This window comes from Anoplopoma fimbria, chromosome 21, assembly GCF_027596085.1.
Source record: "Anoplopoma fimbria isolate UVic2021 breed Golden Eagle Sablefish chromosome 21, Afim_UVic_2022, whole genome shotgun sequence".
In the NCBI taxonomy this organism is placed as follows: domain Eukaryota; kingdom Metazoa; phylum Chordata; class Actinopteri; order Perciformes; family Anoplopomatidae; genus Anoplopoma; species Anoplopoma fimbria.
Window position 1 is genome coordinate 19339704 of NC_072469.1, and position 16864 is coordinate 19356567.

General features: G+C 39.6%; 1 protein-coding gene across 1 annotated transcript in view; it reads left to right on the forward strand.

Annotated features, from left to right (window-relative positions):
* cntnap2a (contactin associated protein 2a) overlaps positions 1 to 16864 on the forward strand; it is a 304116-nt gene that overhangs the window by 200128 nt on the left and 87124 nt on the right. Inside the window, exons 15-16 of the mRNA XM_054622578.1 lie at positions 995 to 1110; positions 2796 to 2880. Coding sequence (XP_054478553.1) covers positions 995 to 1110; positions 2796 to 2880 — 201 coding nt within the window. The remainder of the gene's footprint in view (positions 1 to 994; positions 1111 to 2795; positions 2881 to 16864) is intronic.

The following is a 16864-nucleotide window of genomic DNA, read 5'->3' on the forward strand; positions in this document are numbered from 1 at the left end:
CTTCATCCATCCTCTGTCCAGCCCCAGTGACCTGTGGGGGAATAAAACTCTCCAGCCCTCCTCATTCACCTCAAACAGCAACACTCTTGACCTGCTCTGCCTGGGGTTTCCATGGCGACACGGTCACTACCACTGACATCTAACTCTGAAGGATCAGCCACCACAAACACACACAGATACACACACAGATACACACACACACACACACACACACACACACACACACACACACACACACACACACACACACACACACACACACACACACACACACAAACACACACCAAGCACAAGCACATATGAAACTGACCCGTTATGCAAACCAAAGAGTGCTCCAACGGTCCGAGTGACACTTCTGTCATTCACACACACATAACGACACATGCACCACCCCAACACCATGCACACACACATATGCGCACACACACACACTCACACAGAGTGGAATAAGTAGGTAGTCTGGAACAGCAGAGCACGCAGGCAGAGCAAAGGCGAGACTTTTAATGAAATGTCACTGCACTCCGCTGGCTAGCCCCTTAGTCACGCTGAATAGCACACTCACACATACCTCAGAAATGTTAAGAGTTTCTCTTCCTCCCACTCATACACACACCTGAGAGACTTCAAATGCACACACACATTCCCCGACTGACAGTGAGAATGAAAACGGGAGATGTCTGAGTGACTGGCTCATGCTATAACAGCACAGAAGTGTCTATTAAATCCTGCGTTGCATAGCTGTAGCTGAGATTACACGGAAAGAACTTTGGGGCCATGACAGCCAAACTGCAGTGTGTGAGTGAATGTGTGCGTGTGTCAGCATGAGGGGTGAATCCATAGTTTGTCTAAATGTATGTAATCTGGATATACCTAAACACATATTTTATCTATGTCAATGGTTGTGTTCTCACCCCCTTTGTCACAATGGTTCATTCTTTTAGCTGAAGAATAATTCCTAACATGCTCATGTTTGTGTTTGTGTTTGTGTGTGTAGAGGACAAAGTGTGGACAACAGTTATGAACAACCTTCCACCCAAGATTGCAGTGACTGGCTCCAGTAGAGAGAGACGCACCGTTTTACAGGTTAACTACAGTGCCTCTATGGACCAGGTAACACACACACACACACACACACACACACACACACACACACACACACACACACACACACACACACACACACACACACACACACACACACGTATTATTCATAGAAAGTCTTCTGTTGCAACATTTAAGTTTTATATTTTCTATTATTCAGCTTGAAAAAATAGATAAAAAGCAGAAAAGAAATGTATGCCTGCCATCAAACACCATTTTCCACAAAATAAAAGTGATGTGTTATTCTGTGACTATCCCTTATACTCGGCCTCACCAAAATCTTACCATGTCTGGGCTCTAGTAAATAGTATCTTAACTGTTTTTGTGAAATTAGCACAGGTGTGTATGAGTATGCCTACTTGTCAGCCAGACATTGACACCTCAGTCTGTACTTTCAAAAAACTGCAGAGAAATCCAACAGAAGTAGATTGTAATTGAGCAAGTTCAATTTTCAATGGCATGTAAATGTATTGGTTACAACTAGTCGTTGAGTTCTTTGTAAAGTGTTCCCAGTGCTAACGGAGTGCTCTTGAGAATCTAGTGGAACTCGATTTCTCAGTTTCCCTTTATATAAATCAAGTAAACAAGTACACCGGGCAGGAGTTAGCACCCTGACCAGGTTGGGTTGAAGTTGACCATTTCCTCAGCCTGAGAAAGATAATTAAGTGTAGAAATAGGATGGATTTGTGGTATAGTCTGGTACCCATCTTTTTACAGTCTTTAGCAAGATGGTGACTAATTTCTCCCTATATCTTGTGATGGCTGTAAATACACAGAATATATGAAGTCTGTAACTATGGTAACATTTATGCTGTCCCTGTTTTGGCAAACCTACACCATCAGCAGCATCATGTACTGATTCAGTCTTACACTCTGATTGCCAAAGACTATAAAAAGAATTGAGTCATTTCGCCCTATATCTTGGTCTTCGTCAACAAAGATCTCTTTTGTCATTGTTTATGCTTCTCTGGTAAACACAACATTTAACGTGGTGCTTATCTGTGATTCTTTGAGGAGAAAATCAGTTTTATAGAACTATATTTTAAATCAACTCATTGATTAGTTGACAAAATCATATGAGTGTTAGTCGAATAAGAATTTCTTTGGTCGAAATCTGTCCTAAACTATGTTAACATTTATGCTGTCCATGTTTTAACTAACCTACACCATCAGCAGCGTCATAAACTGATACAGTCTTAATTCCTTCAAATGCACAATGATAATGTCAGTGTCTCTACCACCTGTCTCCTGTGGTTTTGCTACATACAACTCTGAATCTGTTCCCTCACAATAAAAAGTCAATACCTTAATCTTGCTGGTTGCACAGGTTGCACAAAGACACATGTCTGCTTTTTCAAGTCGTTTACACCAACAGCATCTGATCACGCTCAGTAAAAAACAAACTGTGTGTGAACTTTACAGGTTTTAATGCTCCAATGAGGAGTGACTGCAGATTAATCCTGCAATATGTATAAAACCACAGTTTTTTATGACACGACAGTGTTTGAGCAGCATATCTTTGTAATTTTGTTCTCTCCTAATTTGTATGGATCACTGGTTCCTTTTTCAGCTTCTCTTAATCAGGGAAAATTAATTAAAACATTACAGTGCACTTTATTTCATTATGCAGCTCAATAATTTGCTTTTACGTGAAATTGTCCTATGAATAAGATAAAATGTGCTTTTGTTTCCAGGTGACAGCCATCACCACCAGTGCAGAATACTGTGAGCAGCAAATCGCCTACAGCTGTCGCATGTCCAGACTGCTCAACACTCCAGGTAAGAGCTGAGGAAGGCATCTTTATTCACCACTGACTCAAGCACAAGTACAGTATGTTCTTTTTGTCAAGTGCATGGCACAGTGTATGATATTTCAAACATGGGAGCACACAACATCCTACAAGTTGTGGATGGAAACCAGCCAGCCTTTAAAAACACAGGACTTTCAATCAGGAGACCTGTGTTCGAGAGCTGTGCTATTAAGTTATTTTGATGTTACGTTTGGGATGTGTTTTACATACGTATGTTGCGTTTTACGTTTTACTTAGTTTACGTTCTTATTTTAGGCCCAACAATGATGTTTTCCCTTAACCTAACTTAGTGGTTTTGTCACCTAAACCTGAGCAAGTATTTGTTTAAATTTAAACAACTTTAACTACGTGTTTATTGCTACAGTTCACTGGGCTACCCAATGCATATAAAAGTGATGCCAGGTGATGAGTTAGAATGAGAATGTGTTGTATTTTACAAATGTTATTCCCTTCCTCGCATTTGTTATTTATGACTTCACAATAGCCTTCCAGGGTACCTTGTTGGGTTTGCCAATAGTCACCTATCTGTATGCTTGATTGTTGCCTTCATCGTGTCATTACCTAGCACTATAGATGAAAGTACTGAAAAAGACCAATGAAAATGAGTTGTGGCCTGGCTGGGATCATTCTGAATAGATTAACTTGGATAGCATTCGTTTGAATTGGATTTGTTTGGACTCAGTCAGTTTGGCTGAAAAGTGCTTTAGCAAGGCCTGGCATGGTCTTCCCTGTTTGGTTTGGATTAGTTAGGCTGGCTAGTGAAATGGCCAAGATTTGCCCTGGATTAGATACGTTTGATTTGTGCTGTGGTTGGGTTTAGCGGACTTCTAATGGTAAATAGTATTTAGAGAAAATAGAGAGCAACAGCTGTGTTTTACTCTTGTTTTGCTCACAGCTTGGTATTCAGTGTAGTGTGTGTGTGTGTGTGTGTGTGTGTGTGTGTGTGTGTGTGTGTGTGTGTGTGTGTGTGTGTGTGTGTGTGTGTGTGTGTGTGTGTGTGTGTGTGTGTGCGTGTGCGTGTGCCTGTGTGTATAGTGTTATTCACAGTGCTGTATTTATTTTCACAATGAGAATAACAAGCTCGCTGTCATTGTCAGAACCGATTCTGCCTTTTTCCTCTGTTTCCTTTCTGGCTCTCACACATACACAGTACACACACAAAGACCCACCTTAGGGTTAGCTTCATAAAGACAAGACACTTGTGGCAATTAGAGTGAGCGAGATGAAAGAGAAGGCGGTTTTAGGAGGGAGAGAGGATCTTGCGTATGTGTGTGTCCGTGGTCCTTGATCTACTGAGTAGGAATAAAGCGATAGGTGGTTAGTAATAGCTGGGTATTAGTGCAGCAGACCAAAACTTTGTCATTAACTTCCACTGGCATGAGAGATGCATTGAGAGATGACACCTTCACCTGCAGTGTAGCATACATGCACACAAATACACACACCTCATTAACACACTTTCTTTTTATACTCAAGCTCAAAAGCTGTTGTGTGAACACGCACACACACACACACACACACACATGCAAACATCCCTCCCACAGCCACACACACAGTCAGTCAGTCCTTCATTAACTACTTTACTCCTAATGCACTACCTTGCAAGTTAGGGAAATCCAATTACCAGTGTAGAATGACTGAGGTGGTAGGACCGGGAAAATTCATTTACCCAAAAATATGCTTCATAAATTAGCTGTCAGCTTTCATCAAATTACACTGTCAACAGTATTTTCTCTGTGAGCCACAGGCACACACACATAAGCATGGCTATACACACACACACACACACACACACACACACACACACACACACACACACACACACACACTTGCTACTCTTCCACTTCCTCTTTTTCTCGTCCAGATCTCATCTATTACACTAGGGTTGGCATTTTAGAGCTAAACGAACCGTTAAATGGGAATTATATTCTGCCACTAGTGACATCCCTAATTTGGAACTTGGGCTGTAATTGTCCTAATTGTGTGACCCCTTCCTCACCTCGTTCACGTATTCTGTGCCTTTCCCTTTTTTTTTATCCACTCTCTTTCACTCAAACACATCCTGCACCTGAGCACGCAGTTTGTCTCCGTCCAGCATTCGCGCATTTGCAAGATGGGTGGTTAAATAATGGGAGAGCGTGATGCTGATGCATGCAGCAACACACACAAAGAGACAACTCAAAGGCACTCACAAACTCAGGCAGTATTTCCCTTTTCTCTCCTTCCTCCCCCATTTGCTCCCTCTATCTAATCTTTTCCTATCTCCACTGCTCCCCATCATCTTCTGCTTCCACATTTATCAATTCCTATCCATTTATTCTCTCATCTCACTCCACACTTACCTCCTCCACTCCCCCTTTGTTTTCCCTCATCCCATTTAAAGTCTCCATTTTTACCTTTTACCCATTTTTCATCTCCAATTTTACCTCCACTTATTTTCTTCCTTTTTTTTTTAAATCTTCTTTTTTTTGTCCCTGTCTTCTCACTCAATCTGAACACTATTTCCATTAGTGTTGGAATAACGGCTTTTAAAAGAAGAATTAGCTCCCTTCACTAATGATTAAGAATCATTCCTTTCAGCGTAAACAACCTGTAAACAACCAATGGCACAAGGTTTGCACAAAAAAAAGGCCTTGTGCAGATGCATATAAACACACAGCAGTCATTCTCTGACACACATACTCACAGCAACAGTGGATTTTGTGTGCTAAAGCTGGTGAGTGCTGTACTTCAGTTGCCTTGACGGTCACGAATGTCCAATGGTAAAAGCCAGTTTCCATTTCTTTGTCACTGTTGCTCCTCTTTCTCTTTTGAAAATGAACATTATGTTTATGTACCAGAAGTCATGGTCCCATCTGTCTGGCTGAGCCTCGAACAAACAGCCCTCTGCACTTGACCTGAACCTACATGTGTTGATGTAGGTGGTATCTTAGTAACCGCTTGAAATTATACAACACAGCTCAACAACTCTTCCACCATTTTTAATTGGCTTGTGTTAAAATGTCTGGGAGGACGAGGTGTGCGTTTAAATCACAGGCAAATGTATTTTTTCGAACTGTTGTTTTTGTCATGAATACTTTCACACAGAACCCAATTATAATGCAGCGGGGAACTTTTTTTATTTTTCTCCGGAACACGGTTCAGATTTCTGTGAATAAGGCATCAACCAATCAGGTTGTGTGGAACGCACATTAAAAATGTACACTATAGTGTTCAACAACAGGAGGCTCCGTTGTCCGAACTAAAGCATGTGGGAGAAGTTTGCCTTTGGGCTTTCGGCCAAGAATCAACTTCAGGTTTTGGCAAAATTCCTACTTGATTAGGTTTTGTCGTATCTTTCATGCGACAGTGCTGTTGAAGTGATGAGGAAGGATGCTCCGCGGACACTGTTCTTGCTGGTATAATAAAGTTTATTACAAACAAGCAACACATGTCATGACGGACGTCTAGAGCGCCCGGAGGTCTCGAGTCGAATCTGTGAGTTCCCTGACTTTCGAGCTCTTACACCTCATTATATAGGGTACATGTTAATCACATTTGGGGGGGATGTCAAGACAATGTATGTGGCTCAGTCATTATACACACTTAATCACATTTGGCCCCTGGTATCCTGTCCATCTGCTTCCTGTACCCTATGTAAGACAAAAACACTTAGGTCCTTCGCTGTATTGTGCAAGACCTGAAAATATACCACAGTTTAATTAAAGATCCTGTATGAGTTGGAATTAACACTTTCTGGTCGAAAGCGTTGATGGCAAACTTGTGTTGTCAGCACCAAGACGGCAAACTGTAATACTTCTTTCAATCTTGACAAAGGCAGCCAGTATCAGATTTATTCACGTATGTGCACACATTCACTTTGACTCACAGAGCATTTGTTAGCTTATGAAAACACATGCTGTTTCTCTCTCTGTTGTCAGACATGCCTGAGGCGATTGATAGAATCATTTATAGAACCCAGGCTAATGAAGAGAGACATTTTTCTGTCAGACAAATGAGATCATTAATCCAGTCAATTGTTCTTCGGTAAGAAGTGTCTCAGATGTGCACAGTTTAGAGGCAACACAGATTCAAACATTCTCTGCTTATATGATGAAGCTTTGACTGAAACACTAGCCAGGCAAACATGTCTTCAAGACTTACAAAGTTACTCCAATTCACTATTTTGCAGTTGGTGGACAGGGCCTTGTAACTTATATCTGGTTACCTAAATTTGTGGCAATAATGTAACAAAAAAGTATAATTAAGTCTCTAATAACATAATAAAGGAATGCTGTAAATTCCTTGTCAATGATTTAGTTACACATAAACGTTTAAATTAATGACTGGGTGTAGCATTACTGACTCAAACTTTTTTTGTCCAATATAATTTTGTTAACCAATCATGTAATAAAATGGATTTTGTTCTCTAGTGCAAAGTAACACTGGCAGCGAAGTTCAGTTACAGCAAACTGAACTTCGCTGTTATCAAGTTATTATCACAAAACAGTTAATGTTTTGTGATAATAACTTGACCGTCCTAAAATGAGATTGCTGATAGTGCTGCATAGCCAGCCCTTTTCTCTCTGCTAAGGAAAGCTTTCTTTTTCTGTCAGCAAAACTACATCTAGGTAATCTGGGGAGGATGGCATCAAGTTATGTTTTTGTCCACTCTCTGCAAAAAACAAGTAAGTGATAAGGCAGCCATACACAGTGAAAATATAGAAAGGAGGGAAAATGTTTAGTGTGAGGAGAATAAATGGAGAATGCTGAAGAGAGAGACAATAGAACAGAGGGAGCAACTGAAACTCTGTTCAGGTCGAGCAAAAAGGACTGTGCCATGGCCAACAATTGACTACTGATCTGATATGAGGGTGCATCATAGGGCTCTCAGTGACAAAAGATTGGAATTGGAAAAACTTACTAACAGGCGGACCATAGAGGTGAGAAAAACTCCTAAAGCTTTATTTATGGCTTTTATTATGTTTCCATCTGCATCGTTTCAATAAATATTCAAGTTCTAGTTCTTAATTGTCATAAAAACACATTAGAAAAGCCGACGGAGGAAAGATAGTGAGTGATGGACACAGGAGGAGAGGTAAGAAACAGGGGTGGCCGGAGATGTGAGACGAGTGTGGTTCCGGATAATGAGGCTGTGTGTATGCGCGGCGCTGTGACAGTCCACTCCTTAGGCACTTCTGCTCTCAATTATTGCCACACAAGTCACAGCAAGCAAACCGCTGTGATATTCCACACACACTCATAGGTCTCAACCATAGATTTGTTCTGCAGCGCTGGTTAACCACTTGTTTATTTTTTTCTTTTGCCTGTGGTTTTTAATGTTCATCATTAACCTTTACAAATGCAGCAGTGGCAGACGATTTCTTTTTCTCTCTTCTCTCGAGCTCATGTGTCCGTCTGTAGAAAAAAACTTGCAATAATGATGCACTGCTGTGAAACGTGAACAAGTCTAGCTTCTAGACATCCAAGTGAACTGTGAAAGTTTACCAGAAAATATGATATTTTTAACTAATCTTCAATGAGAGTTGCACTTCCCTGCTCTGGCTATTCTGTCACCTCACACCTGTTAGTTACATTGGTTTTATCTTTTGTATTAGTATATTTCCTGCTGATTTAAAAACTAGGAAAAATTATAATCTGAAGAAGGAATCTTTTTATTTTTTTAACTGTTTGTGATAATGTCATTATTAATTTAATTATCCCTTTATATTACATCTATTATCCCTTTTTATTAGCCTATTGTGCCCACATACTGCCCGATAGTGTCACGTCTTTCATTACACGACTAATGTTCTGGTTACAGTGTCATTAATTTGTGAAGGCACTCAAGGCAAGAAGCAAGTCAGGGGCCGACAGAGAACAAGAGCTAATATATATCGAAACACAAGAGAGAGGAGAACTATCACCAGTGCCCTCGGGCGTCTCTCTCGCTCTAGTGTCTCTCTCTCGCTCTCCCCATCGCCCTAGTGTCCGCCTATCCTTTTCCCCTCCTTTTTCTTACCCCCTGTAGACAAGATGCTAATTAACGTTAAATGATCTTTTCCATCTTTCCCGGCTTTAAATGCACTGATGAGAATCCTCCTTCCTTCCCCCCCCCCCACACACACAGCCATTACAGGCAGGGGCAGGAGTGCTCAGTGTGTTCAGTCAGTTGATAAGAGGCATTCAAGGCTGACGTATAAAGTTAGGCTTTATATAGAACAGCAAATTAATAGATGGAATTAGCCTGAAACCCTTCTTGTGCCTTTCAGATAGGTTTGAACTGGAGACACTTGAAGACATCTGCAGGGATGGTGGTGGTTAAAGATTGTATAATTGCTAATGGGGGAAACAGCAGGCGTGTTTGAGAGGGTTGGGTTCGGGATTCTTTTTTGACAAAGTGGTGTTTAGTGAGAGAGACTGTACAAGACATAGAGTGACAAAGTGTGATCTGTCCCAGAGAAGCCCATATCTTTTACAATCCAAAATGTGTGCTCCTGTTCGCTGTTGCCACGGTAATGCGTCATTGCCCGGGATAATGCTGTCATATGTTGTATTGACAGAGTTATGTGTCTTTTTCCCCACACCATGTCTGTCTACCTGAATGCAACACTTACAGCTCATAGCCACAGAGGTGTCGGTGTCGAGGGAAAACCGTATAACATTTTACAGAACATTAAGTTGGAGTAATAAGGTGTTTGCAAGGACAGCATCGCTCTATTTTTTTCTCTCTCATTTCCTCGTTTTTGCTTTTTCTTCCTTTTGTATTTATTTTTCTCTCTTTCTCATTGGGCTTGTCATTTTCTCTCCCACAGTCTCTTAGTCAAACAGACTCATGCGACTCCCAAGGGTGATAAAGTTACGGCCCTAGTGTGTAGCTGTGTATCTGTCTGGTGTTTGTGTGGATGGAGGTGTGTGGTTTAACTTTTGTAAAGACAACATCAGCTACTAGTGAAGCTTTGGGTGTGTGTGTATCTTTGTAGTTTTCAAAGCCTCTATGTCTCTCTGTCTCACTCAGTTCGTGTGTGTACTTCAGTGTGCGTGTGTGCATGTGTGTGTGCTTATTGGCGTTGCCATAGAGTGAGCTGTCCATGCATGCTGCCCACTGACTGAAGCATTCATCCAGCACGTCAAATACTCTCCTCACCCAGTCTGCCCAGTGTTGGGCAGAGTGCACAAATTTTGTTTTACCATGAGCAGAGACAATAAGTATTCATCATGGGATTAACCTGACTAGAAGAACAAAGTTCAATTGTAAAAAAGTAGAGAAATTGGTTTTAAAACACCCAAATTGATCAACAAAACCCCATATCTAAGTGCAAGCAGGGTAGACAAACTTATATTAGACAAAATGAATAAATCCCATTCCTTCTAGTGCACACTGGAATAAAATGGAACTGTAATTTTTAAAGGAATTTGAGTGGACTAGTTTTCCAGTAATACAAGAACCTTACAGAAATCATTTTCTTTCCTTAAAAGTAGTTACACATTTTTATATTTTTAATGCAAGATAAATCTGTCTGATGTACCAGCAGCTGCTGGAAGCTCAAATTACTTCTCCGTTTCAAGGCACAAAGATCAAATGGTACGGGCTGCTCTCGGTCATGTTTTGCTAGAGGTAAACTTGTTCACACTCCAAGGTAAAAGCAGTCTTTTGAAGTTCGCTGTAAATGCATTTGAATGTAATGCAGAATAATAACAAGCTCATATGTTTAGGCATATGTTAAGCCCTTTTGATTGCGTAGACTAAATGATTGTCACACTCAAACATCTTTTTGGTAAGTAAGTGTCAGGTGCACATTATAAGAACTACCAATCAAACACTTTCAATAAAGATGGAACACTTTTAAGGAAAAGTTGGTCAGTTTACAGGTTATTGGATACAGAAAACCAGCATCCCATGTCAAAATAATTATAATTGCTCAGTTATGTTTTCAGATACTCAAAGCATAAATGTACCCTGAGTCTCTTCATTGGCATAGCAGATTATTAAAAACATTTGAACAATGCAGAGCTTAAAATAGTTTTTACTTTGAAAAAACTTCATTGGTTTAGAGAATTCTATTCCAGTTATCCCTCTGAAACCTTTTCCAGTTGTTAGTATTTCACTTTCATATCTAAGTCTTTAATTTACTTTAAATCCATAACACTGTAAAAGGCCAAGGAAGTTATTAAAATTGTATCCAAATTAAATGTAATGTCATCTTACCCTTCAGAGACTAAGCTTCAACTTGTATGTGTGTGTTTGTTCATTGGTGCTATAGTAGTTGGAGCAAAACAAGGCTTATCCTTCTACTGTTTCCTTAACAGCTGCTCTCCAATGACAGAAGTGATTGACATAAGGATCATTTCTAAATTCTTCAATGTATCCTCAATGTTTGACGTATAGAATTTGTGTAGGAATTGTTTTCCCTTCTTGATAGAAATGTATTGATGTATCAATATGCTGCACATCACACCTCTGATTACAAGCTATTGTTTCAGAGAAGCATCAAACAGCTCATGTAGACTATGTGTTCCTGCCTTTGCTCTTTTCAGCCAAAATTAGACATCAGTCAATACAAAGAGCCTACAAGGGAGTCCATTATCCACACATAAAATGCAGCACTCAGCATATAGCATTGTCAACAATTTGCTAATGGTTTTTGTTACTGCCAGTGGGTGCATTACAGTTCAACATAAGACATTAAACTTGTTAATGATCTTCTGGGACTGAAGTAAAGGCAGGGCACGTGAGTTACAGGGGGATGAGTGTTTTTCACTTCATATTTTAGTCGAGAGAATATAAGCTGCACAAAGCTACAGCTATAAAAAGAGACGGCATTCCCAGAAAATAAGGATATTTCTAGAAAGAGCAACAAAGGATGCTGTGCACTCGTGCCCATTATGTCTCTCAACTCACAGAAAAACACATATTGTCCCAACGCACACACCAATAATACAAACATATCATTGAAAAACATTTTCTTGAGAGACAGGTTGAGCAATACAAGCACAAAATGTGTGAATAAGTGTGATCACGCAATGCAACATCCCATCCGTGCAGTGACACAAAAGTTCCCACAAAGTATGCCTTATTTTTATTATTTTATTATTTCTCCATATATTTCTTCTTTTTCATTCTGCAGCTTTTTTTTCTCCTTGTATCTATTTTCTTCTTCATGTTCCATACCCTTCTTCTTTATGTCATCTACTCTCTGAAATGCTCAGTGCTGCTAGGGTGGGCTCCAGGCACTACATATACAAAGGCACCAAACACACACACACACCTACACACACACACACACACACACACACACACACACACACACACACACACACACACACACACACACACACACACACACACACACACACACACACACACACATAAATACAACATATACACATTAATGCAGGACAGATATAACTAGATATAAGCCAGAGCAATAATATTATTATATAACTATTATTGCTCTGGCTTCATGCCTGTAAAGAAGAATTGCCAATCCAGCATAAACTGCTGATGTGAGTGTTGATGATGGTGTATGCAAGAGAATGTGTGTGCGAGTGTGTGTTTCATGAGACACTCTGGCTGATGGACCAAATTAATTGAGCATTTTAATAATGTATTCATTCAATTCGATGCAGAAAACATCCAGGTAGGAATGTGTGTGTGTGTGTGTGTGTGTGTGTGTGTGTGTGTGTGTGTGTGTGTGTGTGTGTGTGTGTGTGTGTGTGTGTGTGTGTGTGTGTGTGTGTGTGTGTGTGTGTGTGTGTGTGTGTGTGTGTGTGTGCTGGTTATTATCAGGGAGGGTTTGTCCCCAGTGGATGTTCATACTCCTGATATGACTCGTCGGAGATTGTTGTCAGACAGCAACATTAAGCTGAATGCTCCTCAGAGAGATTAAAGCTCTGCATGGTTAGAATTCAAGTGTGCAAGATTTTTGATGTGAGCATACTGAGCGATGATAAAATGAACCTGATAGCTTATTGATCTCCTTTGGGAAATTCTCATTTTTCATGGCTCTAGAGAATCCAGTGTGTAGCTCAAAGGAATATGCAGAGTTTTTGAAATTAATTTTGTTGGTGCGGTTAGGTCATGTGTCTCCCTGGATCTTTCTTATTATGTATTTTCAAATCATACATTGTGTTGAGTTGCTACACCCACAGACCTGACCTTTAAGATGAGACAAAGCTGTCAGAGATAACAACTAATTAACTTGATGTGATAATGATCGCTCCAGTTTCTTCTTTATTTTTAGGTGAGTAGTTACATAATCATGTGCTTTGTAGTGAAATTCAATTTCTTATCACCCACTGAATTCACTTTCAAAATAAGCAAACTTTTACACAATTCGTTGACATTTTAGACAAGACATTTTTAGGATGTAAAGTTGTGGAAAGGAGTGTTTTTTTGTATGTTACCCAAATACAGTATTATTTTAATTGATTTGGAAATCTTTATTTCCTGTATCGGGTGAGAAGTCCTACAGCCCATTCCCTTAAGGTCGTCTCTCTAACACAGATGCATGTCCGAACCTTGAGAAGAAAAATCCAGGTCAAACAAGAACAATATATGTGCAGTCATTAATTTATTTTGGATATCATGGACTGTAGTTTATAATCAGGAGAGTTAGAACCATTAACAACAATTTCATCATTACCAATGCTCCAAAAGTGTTTTTCAATTTCTCATTTACTTCCTTACTGCTATTGTTTCTGCTGTTGAAGTTATTGTGATCTGGAATTGTTAATAATAGATGTGTTAATTACTTTCACCTCGTTTTTTTCTGTAGGTTATGTATGTACAGAAACCTAATTCTATTTTTTCATACTGTGGTGAAGTACTTATATTGTGGTAGAATCAAGAAATAAACGCTTACATCTACATGGAACCATCGATGCGGCACCTTTGATACAGACAAGCACAGTGCTCCAAGGAGATATTGTCCTACAGCTGTTGCAGATGTTTGCATGTATTTATTTTTTTCCTACCAACTGAGAACAAAGCCAGCACCTGTATCTCGTTTATTTGTCTGGGATGCTTGGGATTTGCATTGTTGCTGCTGTTGTTTACATAAAATCGTAGAAAAAAGATAATCCAGAGATGTCTTTCAGTTGTTCAACCTCAGAAATCGACAGCACACTGAGCACAACTGAAACTTAAATACAACTCTCCAAATAAACAGATTGCTTATCAATTCAGACTTCCATTTTGTGAAGAGAAGGACAGAAAGAAGGACGAAGGAAAACGTTGCATCTTAAAGTAGCATAGTTATGAGAAGAGGGAAGAAATAGGGAAGTGGAAGCGCGTAAGACAGAAATTGATGTAGAGTGACAGAGAGGGAAGAAAACAAGTAAAAGAGTGAGAAGAGAAGGAGGCAGAAGGGTAGAAGGAGAAGCAGATTAGTTTGTTTTCTGCCGCTTGCTCTGACATTGAAAGATATGTTGGTACTAATGTCCCAGAAAGCCTTGAATAACACAGCAAACCGATACATATCCTCCCTAATGGGATTTTCTGAGCTGTACTTGCTCCCTCTCACGTGCACCCACATACACACACCAGCACCCCCCCCAAAAAAAGCACATACATATAAACAATACACCATATGGCCACCGCCTGGCGGAAAGATAAAAGGCAAATGGAAAAATAGAAACCGCTCGCTTGAGGAGTAATTATAATATTGTCTTCTCATTTGTGACGAGCTGAAGGGTTGCTCTCAATTATGAAGCTTTTTTTAAGGCAATCCTCGACTTTCCATTCGTCCTCCCCAAGGTTGCCGGGGACAACGGATGCCTGACGAGCTGTGGCGTATGACCACAAACTGATCATCACACACACAGCGGTTTCAGTGATGGATCGCACTGCAAGAGGATCCCGCTCCATTATGGAGACATGCATTTGCATATGCATACAAATGGACTCGCTCCCCCTTTTTTTCTTTTTACCTGCGTCTCCCTCACACACATACAACCTCATATATACTATGAACCATGAAATATTTCCAGTGTCAGTGGTGTTTATGTATGCAGCAGAGTCTGTCTGCATCAGCAACTGCATGGTTTTTTGGCGTCTCTCAGTGTGTATGTGGCGTTCACTGGAGGCATTTTTAACACAGCTCTCGGATTACAGCGGGATATTAGGGCACAGAAAGATTAGACCAATTGGAAAAACAACAGGAACAGAACAGAGGAAATATCACTCAGTGGTGCTAATGAAGCAACACAGGGCGGGAAGTTGATTATCCGACTTGACCTTGAGGGGTTTTAAAACTAACCCAGGGAAAGTTTAAGAGACAAAGTTGGAGAAGATGCAGAGTTTTACAAAGTGGGAGGATAAGTGTGTCTGTGTCTGTATGAAATGAACCATCTGTGTCCATCAGTGTGTACATGTCTGCTATTTTGTGATAGCAGACATGTACACTGTTTCTGTGTGGACGTACATGTGCCTGGATCTGATTGTAAAAAAAGCTTAACGCCAGTGTGTGACAGTGTTTTAATATCAGTGTGTTCATATCAATGTCAGTGAATCAGTGTGTGTTTGTGTTTGTGTTTGTTCATGTGTCAGTGTGTTGTTTGGTGCCAATGACACATCTCTGTGGAGCGATTTTTGTTTTGTTTCTCACACAGGGAGCATAAACAAACTAATGAATATTCATGATGTTTGTCTTATCAAATGTTGGCGTACCATGCAACATTTTCTCATAATTACTTAGCTCCAATTGTCTGTGTGTTCTTTTGTTCTTTGTACATATTGCTCTTGTGTCATACTGCGTGTCTGTACACACAGCCTGTGTGCTCGGCATAGTACGACCTCCTCTTGGTTGTCAACCAACGACAGCTTTGTCATGAACTTGACACAGCCCTGATGTCTGAGTCATGGGTGTAGGCCTTTTAATTAGTCTCACACGTTCAGAGAGTGAGCCAAGAAGTTTGCTCTTGGTTTTTTTTTACAGGCCATGACTAGATACCATGGTTTTAATAGGACATCAGTGCTAATATGTTAATTTGACATTACCAATAATTGTGCAAAAGAAACCATTAACAATAAAATACAGAACTATAATGTTGGCAAAAAGCATAACAAAACAAAACATAAAGATTTAAAATCAGTCAATATCTCTTAAAGTATACTGAAACTGCTTGTGCCACTTGTGCCACAAGTGCGGGTACAGTAAGTCGAATTTTAACCGGTTAATACATCTGCAAGATGTAATTTATATTTACAATGGATTGTTTGAAAGAAGGATAAATCAACAAAGACTTTAACCAAAGACAAATTGATTCTTCTAACAAGAATCGCTGTGGAGCCAAAGCCTCAATCTTATTCCTCTGGTCCGTAGCACTCCATTGAATTTGGGCACTGTCGTTTTAATTTTTTTACTTGATCCCACGCACATTGTGCTGCTGTAGTAAATACACTAGCTCACCAAATCCGATACAGAAAATAGTCCTCAGCTACATATCTAATAACTTATACTTGTGATCTGTTTTTAAAGATATTCATTTTTTGTACAGGAATAAAAAGGGACTGACACATTGATTTGTTGGCAATAATATCAATTTAGAACATTGTCAGCCTTGTTGACGATCAATAGTGTTGATAAAAGCAAAAAATTGTTCAATGATTAAACTCTTAACTTGATAAAAACCTGTATGATATGTAGTTTGTGTAGATGCCCAGTTCACTCTGTTGTAAAAAACTCTGTTCTATCAGTCTTTTTGTCCCTTTACTGTTGTGAAATGTATTCAGTGCTAAACAGAAAATAAACTAAACCGTTTTATGGATACAGTAACTAAGATAATATTTAGATTAATTCAAGTTTATGATTGTTATTATTTGTGACATTTCACTAATAATATGTAATTATGTAGGGGGAAAAAATGTTTTTCCTTTTAATTCTTTACTTGTTTTTTGTTGTGTCATCTCTGGATGTAAGAAAGTAGCTGATCTATTTTCCCTCAGTTGGAATAAATTTAGGGATTTGGCT